We start from the raw sequence: 24,334 nt of genomic DNA on the forward strand, positions 1-24,334 counted from the left end.
TCTGGTAGCCAGGCATGGTGGCGCACACCTTTAATCCCAGCACTTGGGAGGCAGAGGCAGGTGGGTCTCTGTGAGTTCAAGGCTAGCCTGGTCTACAAAGCAAGTCCAGGACAGCCAAGGCTACACAGAGAAACCCTGTCTCAAAAACAAACAAAGGAACAAAAAACAAAAGCAAAAAAACACTCTGGTAGATATGTAAAAGGCAAATGGACAAAAGAATTGAAGCATAGTATTTTATGAATACAGTTTCACAAAGAAACTGATATAACTGGAAGAAAAGTACAACAGGTTGTAAAACAATCAGTTAAAAAAAAATAAAACATCTATAGTTAAGTCCTACCTGTCAGTAGTTACTTGAAATGATGGCAGAGTGGCTGAAAGATTTAAAACAAATTGCAGCATTTCTTAGGTCTCAAGACATATAGACCGGAATAAGGTGGTAACAGATGTATTGTCATATTTTCTATAAATACAGCAGAGAGGAGAACATCAAAATGGAAACAGTGAATTTGAACATTAAGCCAAAGGACCTAAGAGACATGCATGGACCATACCAGCCAACAATGTAGAACACATGTTGCTCTGAAACATATACAGAACTTTTTTTTTTTAGACAGATCGTGTTAGACCAAAATGTAACTCTTCTTTTTATTAATCCCACACACATTTATTTTAATATTTCAGGGACTATAAATATAACTCAATCTTGGTAGAAGATGGGAAGAATGCTATGTAAAACAGCTGTGTGTATGGTGCTTTGGATGAGAAATGTTTCCCCCTTTGGCTCATGAATTTAGGCACTTGGTTTCCAGTTGGTGGTGCTGTTCATGGAAATGTGAACTGTTACTATGGGACCTTTGCTGGAAAGGGTTGACTTGAGCGTTAATAGTGTCATCCGCTTCCAGTTCTCTGAGTCCTGTCCTGTATGTGGTCCAAATATAATAGCTCAACCGTCTGTCCTGGTCATCTCCTGTCATGGCTCCCTCCGTAACTCCAAGCTACAATAAACCCTTCCTGTAAGCTTCTTTTGGTCATGGTATTTTATCATACCTGCAGAGTAGTAAACAATAACTGTATAGAATTGACAGAGTTGAGGCCATAGAAGACGAATGGGCAGTGGTGATTAGCCCTGCTGGCTGGGGGAAGGGGTGCACAGACAAAGGGAAAATACCAATTCAGGGGTACAGAGTTGTATTTGGGCTGCACCTTGATGTGTTCACACAGAACAGGGCCTATAACAATTGCTAATGCTGTACATTTCAGAATTGCCAAGAGCTTTATATTTTCACAAGAAAATATGTGAGGCAGTTGATTTGTTTTTAGTTTGCTTTAGTCTACAATGTAAATATGTATCTAAGTATCACATTGCATGTATTTCATAAATATCAAAGGTGCTAACTTGGTGCTATAAAACATCCCCTGTAGAGTTACAGCTGAGGGACGATTTGGCTGATCTGAAGCTGGACCTGTTTCCTCAGCACCTGGTGTGCGGCTGCTGTGCCACCTAACACAGTGTGGTAGGCATCCACGCTGGCCATGCTGCTAGGATCTCTCTTGGACTGGGGGTAGCATATTCTTCCTAGGTCAGGGTAGTCATAGAAGGAAAGAAAACGAGAGGTACATGGTGGCTTGGAAAATGGTGTTTGCTTGGTCGGTTGGCTATGTACTTGCTCTAATTTGTGACAGTGTGTTAGTGATAGTCTAAATGAGGTGTTCGTGGCTAGAGACAGTCATTGCTAGTTCCGAGTTCCTTTCAGAACCACTGATAGAATACAACCCTGCACAGTCCTAATTCCTGAGTCCCAGGAAACATGCTTTGCCAAGATAGCCTTCGGCCCAGGGTCAAGCCCCCAAAGGTAATGAAGGCAGCCGACTCCCTTCTGAGTTGCCCATAAATAAAGGCCTCCACTCTCTTGTGGGAAAGGCCCTTGTTTTCTTCTCTGCATGGCTCTAAAGCATCTTGTAATTGACTGAGAGAGTGATGAAATCTTTCTGTGAAATAGAAATTGGAGAAGTAGCAGTATTGGGGTCATGTCAGACATATTACCAACGACATGCACTCTAAGAAAAGCTACTCCCCTGAGATTTCTTTTCGTTTACCACCACCAAAGAAATAATAAAGGAGGGACCTCCAAAATTGGTGTCTAATCTAAACACCGAGTAACACTGATAACTTGTTTTTAGTCGTGTAAGGCATCTTTTCATAGACTTTTATCATGTCAGAACATTGCTAGAGTAGCTGTGTAGATTACAATTCAATTTCCTTTGGTTCAATTGTCCTAGAGAGACAGTGGCTGGATTTTCTGCTGTTCTGAGTGTCAGACTATGACAGGCTAATAAAACACCATTCATCTAATCTGGATGTCTAAAGTAATCTATGTGGACAGAAAGGGCATGTATTTAAAAATATGTACCAATACAAATTATTGAGAATAGCATATTTAAAATGTACATACCAAATGGGTGTGTTTGAACATACTTTGTGTCTTTCAAACTGCCTTGGAGTAGAAAGGGAACAGCATGGGTTTGGTTTTTGGGTTTTGGTGGTTTTTTTTTTCCCTCCAACCTACAACAATGAAGGACAAGGATATTATTCAGAAAATTAATAAAGTAAAAGGATCACAATTTCCACATAATTCACTAACCCAAAGACAATTGCTGACTTTTAATGTTGCTTATTTTGGCTTTTTAATTGGTTGGCTGGTCGGTTGGTTGGTTGGTTGGTTGGTCTGTTGGTAGATAGACTGGGTTCTGAAATTGGAAAAGAAGCTCCTATATTCAGTACCATCTACTTGAAGATCATGAGATCTGGGGCTTTTCTGTCATGTTACCTGATGTAATGTATTGGACTACTTTTATGTACCTGCTCTGTAGCAACTTTTACATTAGATGTGGAGGGTGAAGGACTTAGGAAACTGCAACCCATGGACTGTGCTGTTGGCGTGTGTCGAACTCACCTACGCCTGTGCTAATGATGTCACTAATTAAGCTGTTCTCGGACCAGGTGTGAGCTTTTCACCCTCACATATGACTTTATTTACAATTTTGAATTAAACATTCTCATGTTACTTTTATCTTACGTATTTGTATTTGTCTTAATGTATTTTTGTGTGTGCATACATACAGCTTTATGATAGTATAACTAACACAGCATAAAGCTCACCTTGTACAGTCCTGTGGCTTATAACTGATTCACTTGAAGATCCTTTTGAGTCTTGCTCTTGTTTCTTTCATTTTCCTCCCCTAGTATTTTGTTGTGTACAGATAAGATGAATGAAGTTGAATGAAACTGCCCAAGGACAAAATCTCACATCACTCCAGGCTGTCTCAAGGATGTGCTGACTGATATCCATTGGGAAAAATATTCAACAGCTCATGGTTCACTGTATAGTACACACGTCACCAAGTTAACATACAGAGTAAAGCTCTCGTCTTTGAAAAGAAGGCCTTGCCTCTTGAGGATAATTGGCTGGACATTCTCTTGTTAAGTTAGTCCAGCAAAGGACTTCAGTGTTATCTGCGCCTGGAGCTGTTTCCTTGTTTTTGTAACATGCAATACCACTCTTTCCTTTTTGGAAACTGTGGAAGCCAGGCTGGACTCAGGTCACAGATATCAAAGCATATTCTCCAGGCAGAAATAACTCTGCCCTTTTTGCCTCATATAGAGCCGGTAAGTCCTTGTGATTATTGAATTTAGCATTTTCTGTTGATGTGAACTTCCCAAACTTCAGCATTTCCATTTTCCCTTCTTTGAAAGTGCCCACACTTCCACTTCTATGTTTTGGTACTTTCCTCTGCTCTGTAGACTTGTGAACATGTTCCCTGTGCATTTGTATGTAGGACCTCAACTGGAAAGAGTGCCCAGTGAGCTGTCAGGTAAGCTTCAGCACACTCCTGACCTCTCTCAGTATGGCACCCAGAAGTGTGCAACTTCCTTCTATGTGAAGGGCTCTCAACCTTCCTAATGCTGTGAACCTTTACCACAGTTCTTCATGTTCTGGTGACCCCCCCGCCGAGTCATAAAATTAGCTCCTCTGCTACTTCACAACTGTGGTTTTTGCTGTTGTTCTTAATCATAGTGTAAATATCTTATATGTAGATAGTCTTAGATGACCCCTGTGAAAGGGGTCATTTGACCGGCAAAGGGGTTGAACACACAGGCTAAGAACCACTCGTCTGTATGAACAACTTTTGGTACTTTATCTTCCCCCCTCAAAACCTAAATTTAAATCTTCTTTACCTAAATTATAGTTTTAATACTATGTATTTTGCCTATATTGCATTTTAAACCAGATATTTGACTGAGTGTGTTTGCTTCCTTATTGGACTTCTGTAGAAATCCTTCATGCCACTAAGACAATGTGGACTACTGTCCCATCCTGTTACCCTTCCATTCAGGAGAAACGTCTTCTTATTGCTAAGCAAGTTTTAATAGGATGTCTTGGCCTGATAGTGACTCGTTTCTGGGCTGCTTCCTATATGTACTTAACAATAAGTGGAATGATAAAGAGACGCTCGGGCTCCTAGTGTAGTAGGCATTTCTTAGGTGCTCTGTTGGGGCCGAGAATGAACTCCGGCTTTCACTGTGGTCCTCTCCTCTGGCTCGGTTGCTGGAATTTGAGGAGTTGCTCTCCTTATCATTTGTGTTCACACCTGTTGTTCCTCCAGATGTCTCTGTCCAACATAAATAGACTCAGTGAGAGGAAAACACTACAGTAAATCTGCATTCCTATTTCCCTCGTTGTTTTGTTCAACTCTGTAATTATACTTTACTTTCCCAGAGTAGCAGATTTCAAATTTAAGTGCCAGGAATTTCAATACTTATATACATAAATAATAGGAAACAGAGGACTTAACTGCTCTGCCCCTTAATTCATACCACAGACTGATACCATCCAACTCTGATAAAGGCAAAGGATAAAGGTTACCAAGTAACACTGGAAGTCTTCCTTCTCAAATAGATGAGTGGCCTTGGTGGAAAAGCGGGAGATGAAGCTTGTCTCATTCCTCACTGAATTCAGTGTAACCAAGTAAAATCCTCTGGAGGCCTTGAAGGCCAGAACACTTTTAAAGGCCCTGCTTGCTTTTAAAGCAGACCCCATCTCCCAACAGAAAGAGATGAGTGTTTTTATTATCTTACTCATTAGGTTTTATTCCATGTGTCAGGCCCTGCTTTAGGAGGTAGCAAATAGTGGTACCCAGCATACAACACAGTTGTTTATACTTGGGGATTCATGCTAAGAATGGACGGACAATCAGGGTATTTTGCTGCAGGGCACTGATGCTGTCTCAGAGGGAGGAGGAAGAACAGCTGTGTGTTTTTCAAGAGACCCTCTGTGACTGTGGGTTTGCAAAACAGGAATGACTCTGCATCACTGTTTCACCAGCTTGCAGTGTGGGTAATTCTAGTAAAGCTACAAGCCAGTTCTTAGCTCAGCCATTTCTGAGATTAAGAAGTCCAACTTCTTAATAAAATAAAATAACAAAAATTAAAAATAAAAAAAGAAGCCCAGACATACCAGATTCTCCTACATGCTCAGTCACAATATTGGACACTTAGAATTCACACATGATATCTGGGGAAAACAAAACCCTTGGTGATCTTAGTACAGTTTAATTGAGTAATAAAGGTAGGACTTGCATTACAGCAGACTGGGAATAGTGGTGGGGAGTGAAGAGTAGAGAAGGAATTCTAGTAGCTAGTTTCTGAAATGAGGAAGGGACGGACTGATAGCAGAGGCCTTGGTGCAGGGCACTGCGTTAAAGAGTTTAGGCTGTGAGAGCTAGGAGCACATCTAACTGCTCGCAGAAAGCAGAGAGAGAGAGCAGACATGAAGCTTAAAGCATAGAGTGAGCAGTAATCATGGGGACATGAAGACTGGGGAGCAGGCACCCAGAGCATCGAAGAGAAGAGGTGTCTACACTGCTGTTGTAAAGAGGTATCAGGCATGTCGAAGCCTAGGAGGCCTGTTGGAAGCTTTGAAATAGCTACCACCGGGAACTTAAAAATAAACAAGCATAGTGATTGAAATTGAACGCTTTCTCTTTTTCTCATTTACTGCTCCTGCAGAGATACATAAAGATCACCACCACAACCATCAAAACAGTCAGAGGCCATATTCAGAGCCACTTTCGCAGACTCAAAGGAGAAAGAGGAGTGGGAGAGCCTTCTAATGGGAAATCTGCTGACAGGCAGAGGCTCTTTAGGTGGAGAGCAGGCCGTGCTGGGTCCCGGGAGCACATTGCACTTCTACTGTTGATAGAAGTAGAATAGTATTGTAAAGTAGGAAGCCAGGGCAAAAATTAGGATTCATTAATCAAGCCCTAGCCAGTTGAAGCTGATGAAGAGAGAAATTATTGTTTTGCTTCCTGGAGTATTAATAGATATAGTGGTCTAACCTTCAACATGCCTGACTGCCTGACTGACGGAAGCCTAACTTCCTGGGCTAGCTCTGGTAGGCTAGAGGGCATTTGTTTCTGCAGACTATGAGTGATAGTCCTCCAGTCGTATGATCCAAGCTTTGTCTGTGCACATGCTCAGTGCTCACACCTTGCTCTGATTGAAACATGTAGTGATTTTACATCCAGAATCCAATGTTGCTAATTTAGTCAAAGGAATGTGGAACCTGGGATACAGAAGGGACTCAGCAGTCACTAATAATGCTACAGAGATAAGAGATTTATGTAAATAATATAAGATATTAAAATTAAGCTAAACAGCTGGGCGGTGGTGGTGCACGCCTTTAATCCCAGCACTCGGCAGGCAGAGGCAGGTGGATCTCTGTGAGTTTGAGGCCAGCTTGGTCTACAAAGTGAGTCCAGGACAGCCAAGGCTATACAGAGAAACCCTGTCTTGAAAAGCCAAAAAATAAAAAAAATAAAAAATAAAATAAAATAAAATTAAGCTAAATCTATCTAACTGCTCATAGAATGCAGTGAAAGAGGAGTAGACCTGAGGTATAACAAAGAGGTACCAACAATCAAAGTCACAAGGAGGCTGGACCAACAGACATCCAGGGCACAGAGACGGGGTATTGGCTTTACTGTTGCAGCAAAAGAGGTATCAGGAGGTAAAAGAGAAATGGTAATGCATGCATCACAACACTGAGCATCTACTTCAGCGGTAGTGTATGTCGCACGGATTCCCACCAGAGCTCTGAAGAAGACATAGCTACAGTGTTCTTCTGAGCCTTAGAAGAGACAAACTCTGGCTTCAAGCCAGTCTCTCCTTCAGACCAGTGACTAAAGGAGGGAAACTTGAAAATCACCTTATTTTGTTTTTATATCTATATAGTTTTAGCTCGGCCCAGACACTCTAAGAAGAAGCTAGAGGTCCTGCCAAGTCAGTGGATTCTAACAGTTTTTATCTAAGCCTTCACAGCTACTCAGGGCTAGATTTTTTTTTTAATGTGTTTCTCTTTATCGCTGGTTAACCTCATTTGACAACTCTGCTTATATATGTAGTGAATCCACTGCTCTTTCGCTTTCATGGATCTCATGGCCACTATATCAGTCCTGCTGCAAATTTCTTTCTCACATCTGGAATTGCAGAGTTCAAATAATGGCATATTAAACTGAGTATTAAAATGAATTATCCTTCAGAACTGTCAAGAACCTACCTTTTATTCATACTAGTTATTTCAGCTTCATGGAGTTGAAGAATTTCACCGTATAAATGTATACTCTACGGCATGATAAATGTTATGATTAATGGTTTGTCAGAGGGTGCATATTTGGGGATGGTTACTATTTCTGAAATTCCCTTGCTCCTAGCAGATAAGAGAAACAAGGGTGTATTACCATTGATTGATCATATGGTAAACCTTCACTCTGTCTCTCTTCACATAATACATTTCTCTTTTCATCTCAGCCTGATGAGAAATTTTAATGGGGTGTTTCCACCAGTGGTAAATCCACTGAACCATGTAGAAAATGCTTTTTATATCTAAAGAGAGAAGGCACCTTTTGTCAACTGGGAGAGTTGTGACTTCGCCATTAATGTTATGCTAAATTGAAGGCCTGCAGTGTGGTAGGAGAGTAAAAGCTAAAGAAAACCACCATCGAGATTAACATACAAAAGAAGCCAGCTGGTGGGGAAAGATCTAAAGCGGTTCACACAACAAATGCAGCATGCACAGCCCAGGATGCAAAGCAAGCCTGGCCTTCCAGGAAGACACTCTGTGGTTCTTTTTTCCCCTGTGCCCTGGCCATGTCCGTGTAAGATAACCTGGATGCAACTTTTTGTTGTTATTGTTTTTGTTTTGTTTTGTTTTGTTTTTCAAGACAGGGTTTCTCTGTGTGGCTTTGGCTATCTGTCCTGGACTCACTTTATAGACTAGGCTGGCTTTGAACTCACGGCGATCCACCTGCCTCTGCCTCCCAAATGCTGGGATTAAAGGCAATGCGCCACCTCACCTGGCTTGGATGCAACTTTAAATAAACTCAGGAAAACCCAGGACTTTAAAGGAAATGCAAAGCTCTGAGAAGGAAACCTGTGGCATCAGTTAAAAACCATTGGCCTGAAAGCCCAGAGCAAATTAATACCAAAGGAGTGTGGTATGATCAAGGCCATTGGATTTCTGAGTAAACAGACTTGAAAGTTCAAGTTCAATTTATTACAGACACCAATCAGTCTTGGTCTTACCAATCAGTTATCCATTCAATAAATATGCCAAGTGTAGTTGATATTAAGCCCGTTGTTAATTACGCGGGTACCCAGGGATGCCAGCTGGCTGCCTGGGTTCGTGTTTCGCAGGAGTGAGTGGATGAAGAAGTATCTGATCATGTTCATACTTTGTACGAATGTGACCCAGAGAAAGAGAGACTTTGGGGAGTTCCCGATGAAGTGGGATTTCTAGAGCTGTCAGATTACAGTGATCAAGAACAGCTCCAGTGTGAGCATAAAACAGTCAGTGATGCGAAAAGCACAGCACTCATCTTAGAGGGGATAAGAGGTCATTCTGGATCCATTTTGAGTGACTATGGCCTGGGAACAAAGATGTAGCTTACCTCAAGTTCCATGAGACCACATGAGAGCAGTTTCATGAAGTTTTATGTTTTTACAGAGCAAAGGAAGTCATAAATCAAGGAAAGTTTAAAATGCACTCATAGGAACATCAAAGAGGCAGTTACAGCGAGATGCAGGAAGCCTTTCTGTAGATCTCAGATGCTCTCTGGTGGCACTGTTTGCTTTGGGGCTGGTAGAAGCTAGTGGTCTGCTAGGTAAACAAATTCCAAAAGGTTATTTCTATCTTAGTCACAGGATGTTGGGCAGAAACTGACTATTTAGGGGCTAAAGCTAACCTGAGATTAGGTAAGCAGCCTCTAGACCTGTGCCATGGCAACCTCTCCACGGCACTGCAGTTTTAAGCAATCAGTGCATTCTTTTATTAATGAATATAACAAAATTCAGCACAGTACTGTGAAAATTTTCACCATAAACTTTGCACTTGAAGAAGATGAACACACTTATAATTTAAAACCCTTTGCAAGTATATATACAATTCCCTACTCTGTCCTTATGGGTTATTCTCATATATAAGAAACTATATGACAATCTGTGTGGACAATGTTAATATTGTCACAAAATGTGTTTCAAGAAAGTAGAAGGACTAGGAAAAAAAATCCTAAATGACAAATGAATGCACCCAATGAGAATGTTCTTTACTCTTTTTAAGGAGGGACAGCATGCCAAGGTGGAGTATTTTCTTCCTCATTGTAGTTGCGCTCGCTCTCTCTCTCTCTCTCTCTCTCTCTCTCTCTCTCTCTCTCTCTCTCTCTCTCTCTCTCTCTCTGTCTCTCTCTCTCTCTCTCTGTCTCTCTCTCTCTGTCTCTCTCTGTCTCTCTCTGTCTTTCTCTCTCTCTCTCTCTCTCTCTCTCTCTCTCTCTCTCTCTCTCTCTCTGTTTTTCGAGACAGGGTATATCTGTCTAGCCTTGGCTTTCCTGGACCAGCTTTGTAGACCCGGCTGGCCTTCACAGAGTTCACAGAGATTCTACCTGCCCCTGCCTCCAGAATGTTGGAATTGCAGGTGTGCGCCTGGCTTAGTTGTCATCTCTTAACCCTGAAATGCCATAAAACTAACTAAGGTGAATGAGATTGGACAGAAGTTAATTGGTTACTTTCATATTTTCCTGTTAATTGCAGTGGCCTCTTAACTGGGAACTGAATACATCCTTCTGTTCACTAGATTTGTGGCAAAACCAAAACAGAAGATCCATCCTTCTCTTTTGCACCTTAGGAGCCAGCAGTATATATCACTTACCACAGCAAGGCTGGCAGTTTTCACAACCCACTTACTAGTGGTTGGACTAAGTGCAGCCAACTGCGCCGCTATAAACTCGTCGTTAGCTGCAAAGCTTGGCAGTGCTGATCCAATGCACTAAAGTTCTGCATGTGAGGGTCATGAGACTGCGCAAGAGTCCTCAAGCCTGATGAGTATCTGATAGGGTTCAATATGTTTAATAGCTAACACTTAAAAAAGAAAAGTGCTTTTCACCTTGACTTTGTGCTTTTTTGTGACATGTGAAATCACTAGGTTACCTGGGCAGTAGTGGCACACACTTGGGAGGCAAAGGCAGGCAAATCTTTATAAACACAAGGATAATTACTATTTAGAAAAGAAGTCTGAATTTCTGGGAAATATTTTTATGGTCCAGAAATTTAAACTATTCAGAAAATAATGACCCACTGAAATGACAAATATAGTAAATAAACCTTCCTGACTCTGTTGATGTGTATGTAAATACTGAACAAAATAAATAAATAAAATATTGAAGCAAGATTAGACCCACCCCCTCTGGCCATGCGGCAGAGTGAGAAGGGACTGCAGGAAGAAAGTATAGCAAGGCACAGCGGAAGCACGGTGTGTCAGATGCCTGAACGCGGGAGTAGCATCTGCGGGGCCCTCATCTGTTCCCAGGCGCGTTATCTAGGCTCTTAGATGAAAAGGAATGTGTTAATCCTGCAGACATATGTTCCCCTTGACAGACATACAGGGCAGGAGCTATCAAATGCAATCAGCAGCACCCCTGAGCCTCGGCTCTGATGGTTGATCACCATGACAGCTTTTATGGAATTTTTTTCAATATTAAAATTGTCTTTCTTCATTTCTTTCTCCAAATTCTGATTTATTTTGTTGTTATTAGTGAGAAATTTCTTGAAAAACCTTAATTCTCATTCTTTCAGTTTCAATGATTTTTGTACACCTTTTCTAATAACAACATCTATGTCCCTAGCATGCAGACGTTTTAATCTTTTTATGCCGTGAAATGCTTTTCCCATATTGAAAAGTGAAGATAAATTACTGAATTTCACCTTTTATTCTTTTTGATAACTTATTTATTTTTATTTTATGTGCATTGGTGTTTTGCCTGTGACGGTATTGGATACCCTTAGTACTTGAGTAACACACAATTATGGGCTGCGTTGTGGGTGCTTGGAATTGAACCCATGTCCTCTGGAATAACAGCCAGTGCTCTTAACTGCAGAGCCATCTCTAGTCCCTTTAATTCTTATGCCATGCATATATGACATATGTAGCAAAGTACATTTACTTAAATCTGAATATTGAGCCTAAATGAAGCAGCTATGCCCATGTGATTATCTGTTCTTTCTCACTTACGACAGTGACTAAGACTGCTTTATTCAACTTTGGCTAGCACTGAAATAAGACACTCCTACAGCATTTTACAGCAGAACTGAGCCTTTAAACAAAACAAGATATTCAGTATAAAGTCCGTTAGTTCAGATCTTTCTGTAAATCACACAGTCTCTACCTTATTAATAAGTCAGGGATGGGACACCCATGAATCAGAGTTTGTCCAGGCATCAAACCTACGAAGTTAAGTCAACCTACAAGCACTGAAAAAAAAAAAAGAAGAAGAAGAAAGAAAGAAAGAAGAAAAGAACACAGTTATATTTTCAACTAATTTAAATACTAAATAAGTAGCACCAGCCATTTAATTTTAATGAGCATATCCCCAGGTCCTCCTGGTGTGTTGAGGACAGACTGTGCCATGGTAAAAAGTGCATGACATCAGAATCTGGGGGCGTGAATTCCAGAGCTGTGTCCAAAATCAGTTAGGTCTCTGGAGTTATTTCCTCGCCTTGATATAAAGTATATGGGTTTAGACAAATAGCTCTCAAACTTCATTCCTTGAAGTCCTGGATGTTGCCTAAGATCCATTAGATTTAGGAGGTAAGTACAGACTTGAGCCAGCTACTGCGATGGGTGCAAGTAGGAGCAGCCATATCTTTGCATTCGGTACCCATGAAGCTAATAGATAATGTCCTTCCAGATCACACACCCTATGGTAATGTAGAACATGTCACATCGTATGCCCACAGGAGGTTATAACCTAATTGGAAGACTAGGATAAGTGAGCAGTGAATGCAGGTGGTAGTATTTTGCATGCTAGTGTCACTATGAGGTCATGAATGCCAGCCACATGGAGAGTTAGAAGCTCCAGGAAATAAAATTTTAAGTGTGTGAGACAGTCTATCTTTATATGACCTCCAAGGGTGGCAACTCTGGCTAGAGAGTAGGCTTACAAGATCTCCCTCCCTGTCTTCCTAAGACCACAGGACATTGTTCACTTCTTGCCATGTCTCGAGCCAGACTAGAGCAGTGGCTTTCATAGCTTCCATGTTTTCATCATATCTGCTCCCCACAGGAAAACTTAATCCAAATTCTGCCCACAACATAAAATACCCTGATTACCCATGAGTAGCAATTGGTAGCAGGTGCTATCAGCACCTGAGCCTTCTGATGGAGGCAAGTCATCACAGCATGAGGCATAAAGAGGCCGCTGTGGAGCCAGGGAAACAGACTGGCTCAATGGAATCATAGTCAGCTATTTCCCGACAGTTCTGTGTTGGTTTTTCACAAGAAAGTCTCAGTTTTTCCCTTCTTGCTTTTCTCTCACTGCTCTCATCTGAGGGAGTTTAGCATCTTGCACTAATAGCCCTCTGAAATTCTTTCTTCACCCACATATTGATGCTGGTTGTTTTTTGTTTGCCTGTTTGTGGTTAGTTAGCTTGGTTATTGAGTTCTAAAGGCAAGGATTATGTCTCTTTCGCTTATTGGTGTTAGGTAGCAGTTGCAGACTTGACATTATGCATTAATCCTGTACTCCCCCCACACCTTTCATCTTTCTTCACTTTTCTATGCCATTTGCATTTTTTGATATACTCACAATAATCTCAGTTGACATTTGAAGGATGGAAGCAAATGTGACTTCGAAGCCTCTACGGTGCAAATGAAATGACGATATAATACAGACTTTCGTTGCTTTTCTGGAGAAGTCCGAGCTCTTTGCAGGCACTGACACTTTCATTTTCACCTTACCAGTATGAGCAATAACTGCGACAGGCAATATTGGCATCTTCTAAATGGATGCTGAGGGCGCCGGAGAAATATTTTCCTCAAAATCATGGGATATTAGATTGGTAGTAGGGAAAGTTCAGGCAACTGTTCTCCAGGGTGGTACAAAGGCCCAGCTGCAGTGAATGACTTGTGCTGTTCTCCAGCCGGGCATCCCGAGATGAGAACCTGGCCCTGGCCCTGGCCCTGGCTCTGGCCCCGGATGTCATCTTCAGTGCATGCTGTCATTCTTCTCATAGCTGTGTGGGTAGTTTCCAGCAGGCCAGTGTCCACATACCAAGTGCAGGAGAGCAGCCCTTGTATAATCCATCAGTGCAGTATGGGCGCACACATGTAGATCTCAGACTACCTGTCCACAATGAAACATCCCAGCCAGTTTTATACAATTTAGCCCAAATAACTAATACAAACTGTTTGCCTTTTTTTAATGGACATGAACATGGCCCTTTTTGTCCCATAAACCCAATGGTCTTTTCTTTATTTCTTCAAGGAGTTCTGATTGTCTCTTTAACTTCCAGAGAGCCTGCCCTGAGTAAAATACACTATTGAGGTGACAATGGAGAATGTGTTTTAATAAAGAAATGTGGGTTTTGCTTATTTCAGTCAGACCTAAATGTTTGAATTTGAAAGTACTAATCTTGGAAAACAGTCTCAAACTGGAATGATTAGTTCTGATTCCTCCAAGTCACAGAACTCTGCTGGTCAAATTTTGGTTTCGGATAGCAGGCTGAGTTGACGTAAAAATACAAATTAATCAATTAATGAGCATCTTCCAAGCTTCAGCCAAGGGCACACGCATGTGTGACTGCTGAGTGCATCCATGAATGCAGGAAGTGTCTTCCTTGCTTTCATTTGATGATTTCTTGTTAGGCTACCAAGTGGCTAAGTGCTCACCTCAAGGAGTGTCCAGTGCGCAGGGTTTGGGGAGATAAACTTCAGAGGATAAGTCCAGTGTGACTATTATCAGAGGCAAGCATAAGAGCAAGTGTCATTCGCCACTGTCCCAGTTGGGCATTCTCTTGGACAATGTGCCTTAATGTCCAGGCTCTTTTATATCAAAGAGAAAGGGAAGGCTGTCCTTGGACAGCTGCAGTGTGCCGACAACAGGATTTTCTGCCTCTTCGCAGGCTGTGTGCTCGCTCTTCTCTCGGAAGCTGAATCCCAGGTGCACAACCTCTCCTGGATGTGACAAATTTTCCTCAGTTCAGAGTGGTCTAAATGTAAATCAGTCTGCATTTCCTAGCCACGGCGCTGACTGAGCTTATGAGGAAACAGATGCCGGGAGGGCAAGGCTTCCCTTGGATCCCACTGACCTTCTCTCTAGCCTTCTCCTGAGGACCAGCACATCTTCCCACATGACTAAAGTTCCATCACCCACTACTAAAAAGTATAGCCCCGAGAAGGCAATGGTACTCAGATGATCTGCATACATTATCAAAGTTGTCCAATTGCTTTTCTTCAAGTTTTTGAAACACTAGACCTACTTGTAAAAAGCCATGCATTGTCTTTAATTGATGTGCCTATTTACTCTGTCAAAGCAAAGAAGTCTCTCCACTAATTTGGGGGTTCAGGACACTGACTAATTTGAGGCATCCTGACAGCTAATTTCTTCACCACCCTCACCATCAATATGTATATGTTTCGTTATCTGATTCTAGATTCAGGTCAAGCAGTTTGGAGCAAAAACTAATACCTGCATGGTACTGCATCCTCCTTAGCATCCGCTCAGGAGGCACGTGATCACTGTTTGTCCTCTTATTACTGATGCTGCTTGATCATTAATCATCGGGCTAAGATCTGAAGTTGCCGGGATCTGGCTGTTCCCTTTGCTCTTCTGAAATTGAAAACAACATGGGAGTGGCACTTTGATGCTGTGCGATCCCCGCTTCCCAGCATCATTTCAGCTGGTGATTTAGCACTAATGGCTTCTGCCTGACCCAGTTATTACACTGCTTGCTGCAAAAAATCGTGACTTTCTGTCATTCCTTCCTTAGAGTTGGTTTTCTTCACTCCTTCTGTCTTTGGGTGTTGTTTTTTTTGTTGTTGTTGTTGTTGTTGTTGTTGTTCTTGTTGTTGTTGTTGTTGTTAAATGCGTTGTAATGCATTTCCCTCGGTATTTATTTTCCCAGTTGCTGTGTCCTTTTGACATGTCTAAACATGTTTTTGGATCATTTTCCTTTTTTTGGAACAGGATGTTTCGGGCTCACCAGGTACTTTTTCTGCCCTAAACAAGAATGCTAAACACTCACCATCTAATGCCAAGAGTGTTTAGAGAGGGAACCACATCATGTTCAAACCAGACAAAGAACTATATTAACTCAGTCGCTGGAAAGTGAAAAATGGAAGTGTGATACAAGCTATCCTGTGAATTTAGACTGTGTGGATTCAGTTTGCAGAGTTCCTGGAAGGGACACAAAATTTTCCATGAAAATGGGAAATTCGTGACTTATTCAAGGAACTGATCAGGGAATGGCTGGCAGGTAGGTGAGGTTAGGCAGGTCGCAGGGGTCCTGACTGCTGGGCCAGGATGTATGGATAGGTCAAGGGAGGCATTTGGCTTTTTTTTTTTTTCATTTGACAGTTATCTCACTTGCAATTAGGGTCCATCCTCAGCTATTCTTTCCAACAGGAATGGCATGATCAGGCACGAGTAGGGAAAAGGTGGTGCCTTAAAAGGAGCACAGGTGGATTACCTGCCCAAAGCTCAGGCAGTACTCTACTCTTTTCTTAGCCTTATCAGATGCAGGCTATGTTTTCTTGATACTTTTAAGTTTGGTCTGTTTTAAATTTTCCTCTTCTGAAGTCTTCCCACGGCTTCTTCTAGGTATTCCTCTGCCTAAAGGGCAGTGAGCTCAACCCTTGGAATGAGCATGGTGAGAACACAAGCATCTGTTGACCTACTCATAAGGCTTAATCATCTGAAATAACTTACATCACTTGCCACATGTCTTTCATAAAATACCCCATGTGTAGAACGTAAGCAGATTCTGCGTAATCAAACCAAGAGACACTATTCTCCTGGAATGACAGCTGACAGAGTCTGTCCTATCTTGTCACTTTCACTAAAGCATGAGACCATTAGGAGCAGAGACACTCACCTTTTATCTCTGCTCCCTGCTGCATTCAAGTTCTAATAAATGTCATGATCCCTCCATATCCATGCTGGCTGGTCCCAGGACACTTATGAGTACCATAAGGTAAAGGTTCTCAAGCCTCTTCTATAAAACTGCACAGCATTTGCACACAATCCATAAATACCCTTCATATACATTAAATAAGCTAAGGGTCTTCACAACAAGGTATAGATTGCTTGTTGTATCTTTTATAATATAAATACAATGTAAGTAGTTTCTGGATTGTACTGTTCAAGAAATGATTCCAAGAAAAACAGTGTGTGTGTGTGTGTGTGTGTGTGTGTGTGTGTGTGTGTGTGTGTGTTAGAATAGCACAGATGTCTTTCCCCAAATATTCAAACCATGGTTGCTTGAATCCATAGATGTAGACCTCACATACTAAGAGGGCCAGCTGAATCTGGAAAACACACAAAGGCATACACATACATGAGGGAGGAGTCACCCAAAATGATTTCAGTGTTTCACAGAAGCCACACACAGAAAAGGTGTGAGTTTACTCCCCCCCCCCCTACGCAGCAGCCAGCTGTATGCTAATGATTTGCATGAAGGCATTTGCGTCTCTCTCCTCTCATTGTAAGAGGCAACTCTAAACTTTTCTTTCAGCAGAGTAGCTAGAGAAATTAAAATGAGATGAAAATTTCTTGAGTATTTACTTTATGTTAGAAATCTGATGCTGTATTTTATATACCACACCTGGGAAGCAGGGATTATTTAATCATGTTCAGCCTTTAAGGAAACTGGGAGCGCAGTAAATAACTCATTGAGTTAGTGAATGGAAGAGCTGGGCTTTGAACTTGGGTCTACACTTCTGCCCTCCCCATGAAGGGGTCTGCACTGTTTTGACAGAGAGATGATTTTTTTTCTACAATCCCCTGGTTCTCTCCCTTACCCCTGGGAGAACCTGGGACAGAAGGTGAAAAGTGAAATGTCTATGAAAATGTCTCTTATATTTCTGAGGTCCAGCTCTCTACAATTCGAAACCCAAAAGTTAAGTTGAGCCTCTGCCAACACCCAACTCTATGTAGCCTGTGAATTTTTATTAGAAGGGGAGCTCAGCCAGTCCTTGCAACCGTCAGGCCTGCCCAACAACCTAATTGAGCACTCACAATGAGGAAGATGGCTTAAAAGGAATAAAGGAGGTGCAGGAGAAAGATCGAGCCCAGGTCCTGTGGTTGCTTGTAACCTCGTTGTGTGTTTCCTGTCCTTTCTTGGAAGCAGGACTTCATCTGAATGACTGGTTGATTACAGCAGTGTGTGTGCCTCACTGTGCTCTGCAGTCCAGAGAGAAGAGTATCTCTACTGTCTAAAAACTCAGCCCTGTTCTAAGCAAATTGTCTAATGTCAAAATAAGAAGGTGGCTTTTCCCCAGTATACATGGAGCCCACTCACCCCTGACAGTTTTTTTTTTTTTCAGGATGAGCGTTCCTAATCTCAAAGTCCAAATTGCTCAATAACATAAAACTTGTATACACACAGGACATCACCAGTGGACAGTCCCACAACTGCCCACGCGTGACAGGCAACAGTCAAAATGCACTCACTAAATAACGTTAACATTAGTTTTTTGTGTACACGGTGTTAATGACTTACACTCTATGCTCAAGGTAACATATATTCAAATATTCTGAAATGTGTGTGTGTGTGTGTGTGTGTGTGTGTGTGTGTGTGTGTGTGTGTGTGTCTGAGTTTAATTAGGTTGCTTTCATAAGCATGATAAGATAGAAGGCTAGGCTCCAAAACTGTGCTATTGAAAAAAATGTATCCCTCTCCCTTACCAAGGATAAATCATCAGGAAGAGGCAGGGCCTCATGAGCCCCTCCCTGTCCATGTTGTAATTGTTGATGGATCCAAAATAATGCAGTCTTTGCAAGTAATGTGTTCAAGAGAGCAGTGGCCACATCATGCCCAAAAGACAGTCCCACAGCCCCCCTGTTCCTCCAGCTCCTCCTTTTTTTCTACCCCTTCCTCCAGGAAGTCTGACGGGGCGCTAACACAGGTGCCCTGTTGTGGGCTGAGCATTCAACCAGTGACTCATTCTCAGCACTTGGACCAATTATGAGCCACTACAGTAACTACCACCCATTACAGAAGAAAGCTTCTGTAACCAAAAAAAAAAGACAGCAACACTAATCCATGGCTCAGACTCAGTATTAGGAAGGCAAGTTGACATACAGAGCATGTCCATTTAGCAAGATAACAGCAGTAGCTCCCACTCAGGCCTGCGACACCGTAAGTTTAAATGGATTGTCCTGTTTCAGCTTATTCATTTTGGCTTATTCATTGATGCTGCTTTCAGGTCACCTTCTGTAAACTGGGATGGTATTACACACACTTGCTGTCATTAGTTAGCTGTTGGAGGAACCACAAATGTTATAGAGTGAAACCTAACTTCTGAATGGCTGCCTTGCTCACTATCCTGTCTTCTGAAAAGACCTCATTCCTAACACAGCCATTTCAATTCTTTCCTCATTTGAAAATGAATTAGGATGCATCATGTCTTAGAAAAGTAAAGGTACATGATATGGTTTCCTACCTCTGAAAGCCTGGAATTCTTAGCTGTCAGAAAGCCAGACAGGAGGGCTGGAGAGATATTTTAAAGGTTAAGAACACTATCCGCTCTTCCAGAGATCCTGAGTTCAATTCCCAGCAACCACATGGTTGCTCACAGCCGTCTGTAATGAGATCTGATGACCTCTTCTGGCACACAGGATCATGTGCAGGCAGAGCAGTGTATACATAATAAATAAATAAATCTTGAAAGAAAGAAAGGAAGGAAGGAAGGGAAGAAGGAAGGAGAGAGAAGAGAGGAGAAGGAGAGGGGAGGAGAGAAGAGGAGAGGGGAGGGGAGGAGAGGAGAAAACCAGACAGGAGTTACTACATAGCTGTCAACTGTAGCAACAATTGTAAGCTGTCATCCTTTAAGCTCAGTTAAAACTAGGATTTTCATCTAATTGGTTTCTAAAGTTAAAACACATTTTACCAATTTCAGGTGACTGTGTGTACTTGATTCTTCACCATAGAGATTCCTCTTTGAAATTAGCAGGGCTTCTAAAACACTCTCTTTTGCCCTTGTGATTAATTAAATGATATCAAAAGTTCACACTGCCCCAAAACAGTTTGTGAAAACGTGTATCACTGGTCCTGGGAGGAGTCTAACAGAGCAGTTTGAGAGAAAGCAAGTCTGATTACCATTGAGATTTAGCAAGTTGACTCTCGCAGCCCCAGCACGACCTCCGCGCAAACCCCATTCCACACGCAGTAACGGTGTCTGGATCTGCAAACGCTCGTGTGTCCCCACCATTTAGAAACTATAAAGCTCCAGTTCAGGAGATGAGAGCTTCCCACAAGGCATTGCATGTTACTGTAGTGGTCACAGAAAGGTCGCTCTGCATTCCTGCAGAGTTCTACTTTGTGGCTTTTCATTTGCATTAGGAGAGACATTGACATCTACCAAAAAAAAAAAAAAACCAAATAACAAACTTTAATCTTAAAAAAGTCAAGTGCAGTGGTAATGCTGACTACATGATGACTTGCAGTGCTGTTACAGGAGATGTAAACTGCATTTCCAAGGTGTCCTTAGGAAGACAGCAGGCCCCCTCTAGTGGAGAGTGAGCCTTGTGGCTGGACCATTCCCTTCAAGCACAGAACTGCATAGTTATATTTTGAAGAAAAAGGCAGTTTCTGTTTCTGGTCATGTTTCTCTTCACATTTTAACCAAGAAAATCCCGTTAATCAGGGATATTTGCAACAGACCTGTTTGAAGTCCCAGTGGTGAGATGAAGTGCTGTGAATAAGCAAGGCAGAAGGTGCTGACTTGTTAGGAAATAAAAGACATGCTGACATGTGTGTGTCTGTGATGTTGGAAAATGTGCAAACGCTCATTGCATGACTCAAGCCTACACCTTCCCTCCCGTAGCTAAGTAGCTTGAAGGACAGTCTGATCTCTTGCCTTTGTCTTGAGCTGAGTCTGTAACTTGTACACTACCGCACATCTGAAAGTCAGCTTTGACCGTTGTGTTCCCATTAACTTTCCAGAACATAAGCCATGCTCACCGTGGCATTCCTTTATGAGACGAAAATAATGACCCAAACTCCATGCTTTTTTAGGTATCTAGTTTTCTGTCCCCCATGACTTGTACTGTGCCTTATAGAGTTTAATGGTTTTATAAAATGTTATTTTGGCACCATCAAAAAATAAATAAAACTTACCCAGGCAAGCAAGAAAGTAAATGGCACATGAGAGAGATGTGAGCTTAGAATTTAGTAAAGAAAATAAAGGGTAGGGGAGACTGAATGAAATTTATTAATAATAATAATAATAATAATAATAATAATAATAATAATGCATAGTCCAAAATTTGAATAATACAATGTCAAGTTCTGAGAAGAATGAGTAGAGAACACTGTAGAAATTATTGGCTTTAAAACCCTGTAGTATGTGTTTCCTCCATTCCACTTTTGAATAACTTCTCTCAAAGTATATGTTATTGTAGCTGTTTACAGACCTGGTCTATGCTGAGAAAAGTCTCTTTTCACTGATTTGTTTCTCTTTTTCCCACAGCAAATGATGTGCTTGGCTTTGGAACACTGGTCAGTACTTCTAACACCTACGATGGGTCTGGCCTCGTCACTGTGGAAACTGACCACCCGCTCCTCTGGACCATGGCCATCAGGAGCTAACCTGCAGTGTGGACACATCTTGTGCCTATGCCTTCCCTTATCTGCCCAGTGCTTCATTGCTCAACATGAACACTCACCTAGGAGGGCAGAGACCTATACTTTGCCATAGGAAACCATGGGCTTTCAGGATGTTAGGGATTAAGGTATACCTGAGCAGCACAGTGCTTGTCACACATGTGAAGGCCTTGGGTTCAACCCTCAACACCAAAAAATAAAAAATGTTGGTGTTTCAAGATTCCAGGTTATGCATAAATGGTGTCTCAGTGTTATACTAAGGAGAAAATTATGTTCTCTCACAATTGATAAGCTTTATTATACTCTTTTGAAAAAGCTAATGGTGATCATTACATTATATAATTTGGTTTTGATCATTTTTATTTGATTAATCAGTCTATTTACCTAAAAATTCCTTTTTAATCTTGAAGCACCAAAAACTTCTATCAATGTTGCCTTGGAGTCCAGCACTTCCTTGAGTGCCTGACAACAAGAGCTCCCTAGCTCTGAGAATCCACCAACATCGGATTCATCTCTATAATGTATATTATCTTCCAGAGCGCTGTGAGAGAATGGCTCCATTTCACTTTGATATCATCTTTTAAAAGATAAGAACCATTGACATAATCATTAGATTTGAAAGCAAGCAGGTTCATAGGCAGTGGGTAAATGAGAAATGGTGATTCAGGATTCGCTCATATTTTAACCCTTCAGAATCTGACAGGGAATACTCTGAGCCTTAGAAATGCAGAGATCTGCCTGGCCATGACCTGTCTATAATCCTAGCACTCGGGAAGCAAAGACAGGTGGATCTCTAAGTTTGAGGCCAGCATGGTCTACAGAGTGAGTTCCAGGACAGACAGGGCTACACAGAGAAACCCTGTCTCGAAAAAGAAAAAACAAACAAACAAACAAAGAAATGCAGAGGCCCTTATGAAAATCATGACAAACCCAAAAGTTTTGTGCAAAGGAATCTTAAGCCTAAAATGTTAGTCAGTTTTAACATACCTCACACTAAAAAAAATGAAATATTAATTCCTGGGTCATATTCACTGACATCACCAGAAAAGTCGAGTGCCAATAGAGAGGAATGGACACCTGAAGCCATGTCCACCATGTGCCTGGGTGCTGGGCCCCTGCTCCTACCTGGGCAGTGGAAGGGGCTATAATCCTTGAGTGTGAAGGAACAGATGCAACTCTGAATGCTAACATGTTGCAGCCGCTGCAACATAACGATACAGCTGCTGACCGGGCAGAAGCTTGCTGGGGCATTAAAATGTATTCATGCATCTGTCAATGAGCTCCGCTATTCATCTTCCTGCCCTCTCCTACCCCACTGTTAAACCACATCTTGCCAAACGGACCATGACTTAAGGGCAACCTGCCCACCATGTTACATGTATCCAATGACTGTGTCGCTGTCTCCTTGGTGCTACAACAGTTAGGAAGCTTAAGGCATAAATAGAGGATGAAAGGGGATCAATTGAACCAACACCAAGTTCTGAATAGAAATCGTTAGAATCATTGTTATTATTTTATGCAAATATACTGAAATCTGGGTGTGAAATAAAAAGCAGTTATTAATGCGCATGTCTATAATGAGCTTCTAGGAAAATGTTCGATGTTATCACTTGACTTATGTGGTCATTATGACTAATCTCTTAGAATCAGTGTTTCTGCTCGAAGGGTGACTAAAGATGGGTAATTCATAATTAAAATCTCACATCTGACTTTAACAATGTTGCAGTATTAAGTTTTTTTGTTTGCTTGTTCGCTTGTTTGTTTGTTTGATTGTTTGTTTGTTTGTTTGTTTAAGGCAGAGTTTCACTGTGTAGCCTTGGCTGTCGTGGACTCTTTGTAGACCAGACTGGCCTCGAACTCACAGAGATCCACCTACCTCTGCCTTCCTGAATACTGTCATTACAGGCGTGCGCCACCATGTCTGACTTAGTATTAAGTTCTTTCTCTAATCTTTTCCCGTGGACGTTACTCTCTAGGCATCCTGGACCAATGATTTATATTTCATTGTTTTGGACTCTTCTTGCTCTATCTATAAAAATAAGAACTGCATGTCTTCCCTTACCATTCCTCACTTTGTAGGAATTAGAAAAGGCAAAATTAAGGATAATTTGCATCCTGAGTATCTAGTTGCTGGAGACAAAGAGCCAGTAGAGAGCTCCATATCTTCTGTGATAGAGAAACTAAAGAGGACTGGTAGAGGATGACCTCTGAGGAGCAGGAAGAGATGGGATCAGACAGTTGAGGATCACACTGATGCGAAGGTGACAGGCCCTTGACTAGGACGTTCCGCATCTTCTCAGTACGAATGCAGAGTGCAGAGGCTCGGTGCGCCCCTTCGATGCTCAGCAGACAGAGGCTAGTCTGCTGGTACAGGGGAGCAGCCAAGCTCTTTCACTGGTTCATTTAACTCAGAACCTCCAGCAGGGAAGCTTGAGCAATACCACCAGTTGCTGCCTCAAACAAGGCATGCCACAAATGGAATTAGAAGGGGAAAGGAGGAGACAGGGCCGAAGCTGGGCTGAGCAGCCTCTTCTTTTCCGGCCACTCTATACTTTGCAAATAGAGGCTCAGCCATGTCTCTGACTTCCAGTTTCTAGACTGCCGATACGCTCGTAAGTAAAAGTATATTCATTACATGCAAAAGACATATGTTCATCATTTTAAAATGTACTATAAAAAAATGCATGTGTTATTTAACCTGAAAGCATCTGTGGGGAGGCATGGGGGGGGGGTGTCTGCTGTCTGTGTTTTCATGAAGCTTGGTAAACATGTAAATGCTGACATGGGTGGGTTTGGATAATACTTATCCTAGACCATCACCTGTGAATCATGCTAGAAACATTGGGTGACCACCTCAGGGATTATCTCAAAGCAAAGGCCACCATTCCCAGTCCCTGCTGACAGCTGAAGAACCGTCTGCTAGTGGTATAACCACCTGCGCCTGTCCTTGAAACTGCAGAAGGGTAGTTCCCCTTTCTGTGTGCTGTCTGGCTCTGCCATCTGAACAAATTCTCACCTATTTTTTTTTTTAACAGCAACAATATGAGCCTGCAAATCGTGAGGGCTCAGGAGCATGGGGGAAAGTCAACCTTCCAAGAAAGTCCCTTAGTCCCTGTAGCTATA

At 41.9% G+C, this 24,334-nt stretch overlaps 1 protein-coding gene across 5 annotated transcripts in view; it reads left to right on the forward strand.

Moving 5' to 3' along the window:
• Nucleotides 1–22,929, forward strand: part of TPK1 (thiamin pyrophosphokinase 1) — a 321,490-nt gene extending 298,561 nt beyond the window's left edge. For all 5 annotated transcript variants that reach the window (XM_084785003.1, XM_084785004.1, XM_084785001.1 and 2 more), the window contains one exon: nucleotides 21,078–22,929. In XM_084785003.1, coding sequence (XP_084641129.1) covers nucleotides 21,078–21,196 — 119 coding nt within the window. In that variant the 3' untranslated portion in view covers nucleotides 21,197–22,929. The remainder of the gene's footprint in view (nucleotides 1–21,077) is intronic.
• Nucleotides 22,930–24,334: the final 1,405 nt, after the last annotated feature.

Source organism: Acomys minous (genome assembly GCF_964271855.1).
Source record: "Acomys minous genome assembly, chromosome: 6".
Lineage (NCBI taxonomy): Eukaryota > Metazoa > Chordata > Mammalia > Rodentia > Muridae > Acomys > Acomys minous.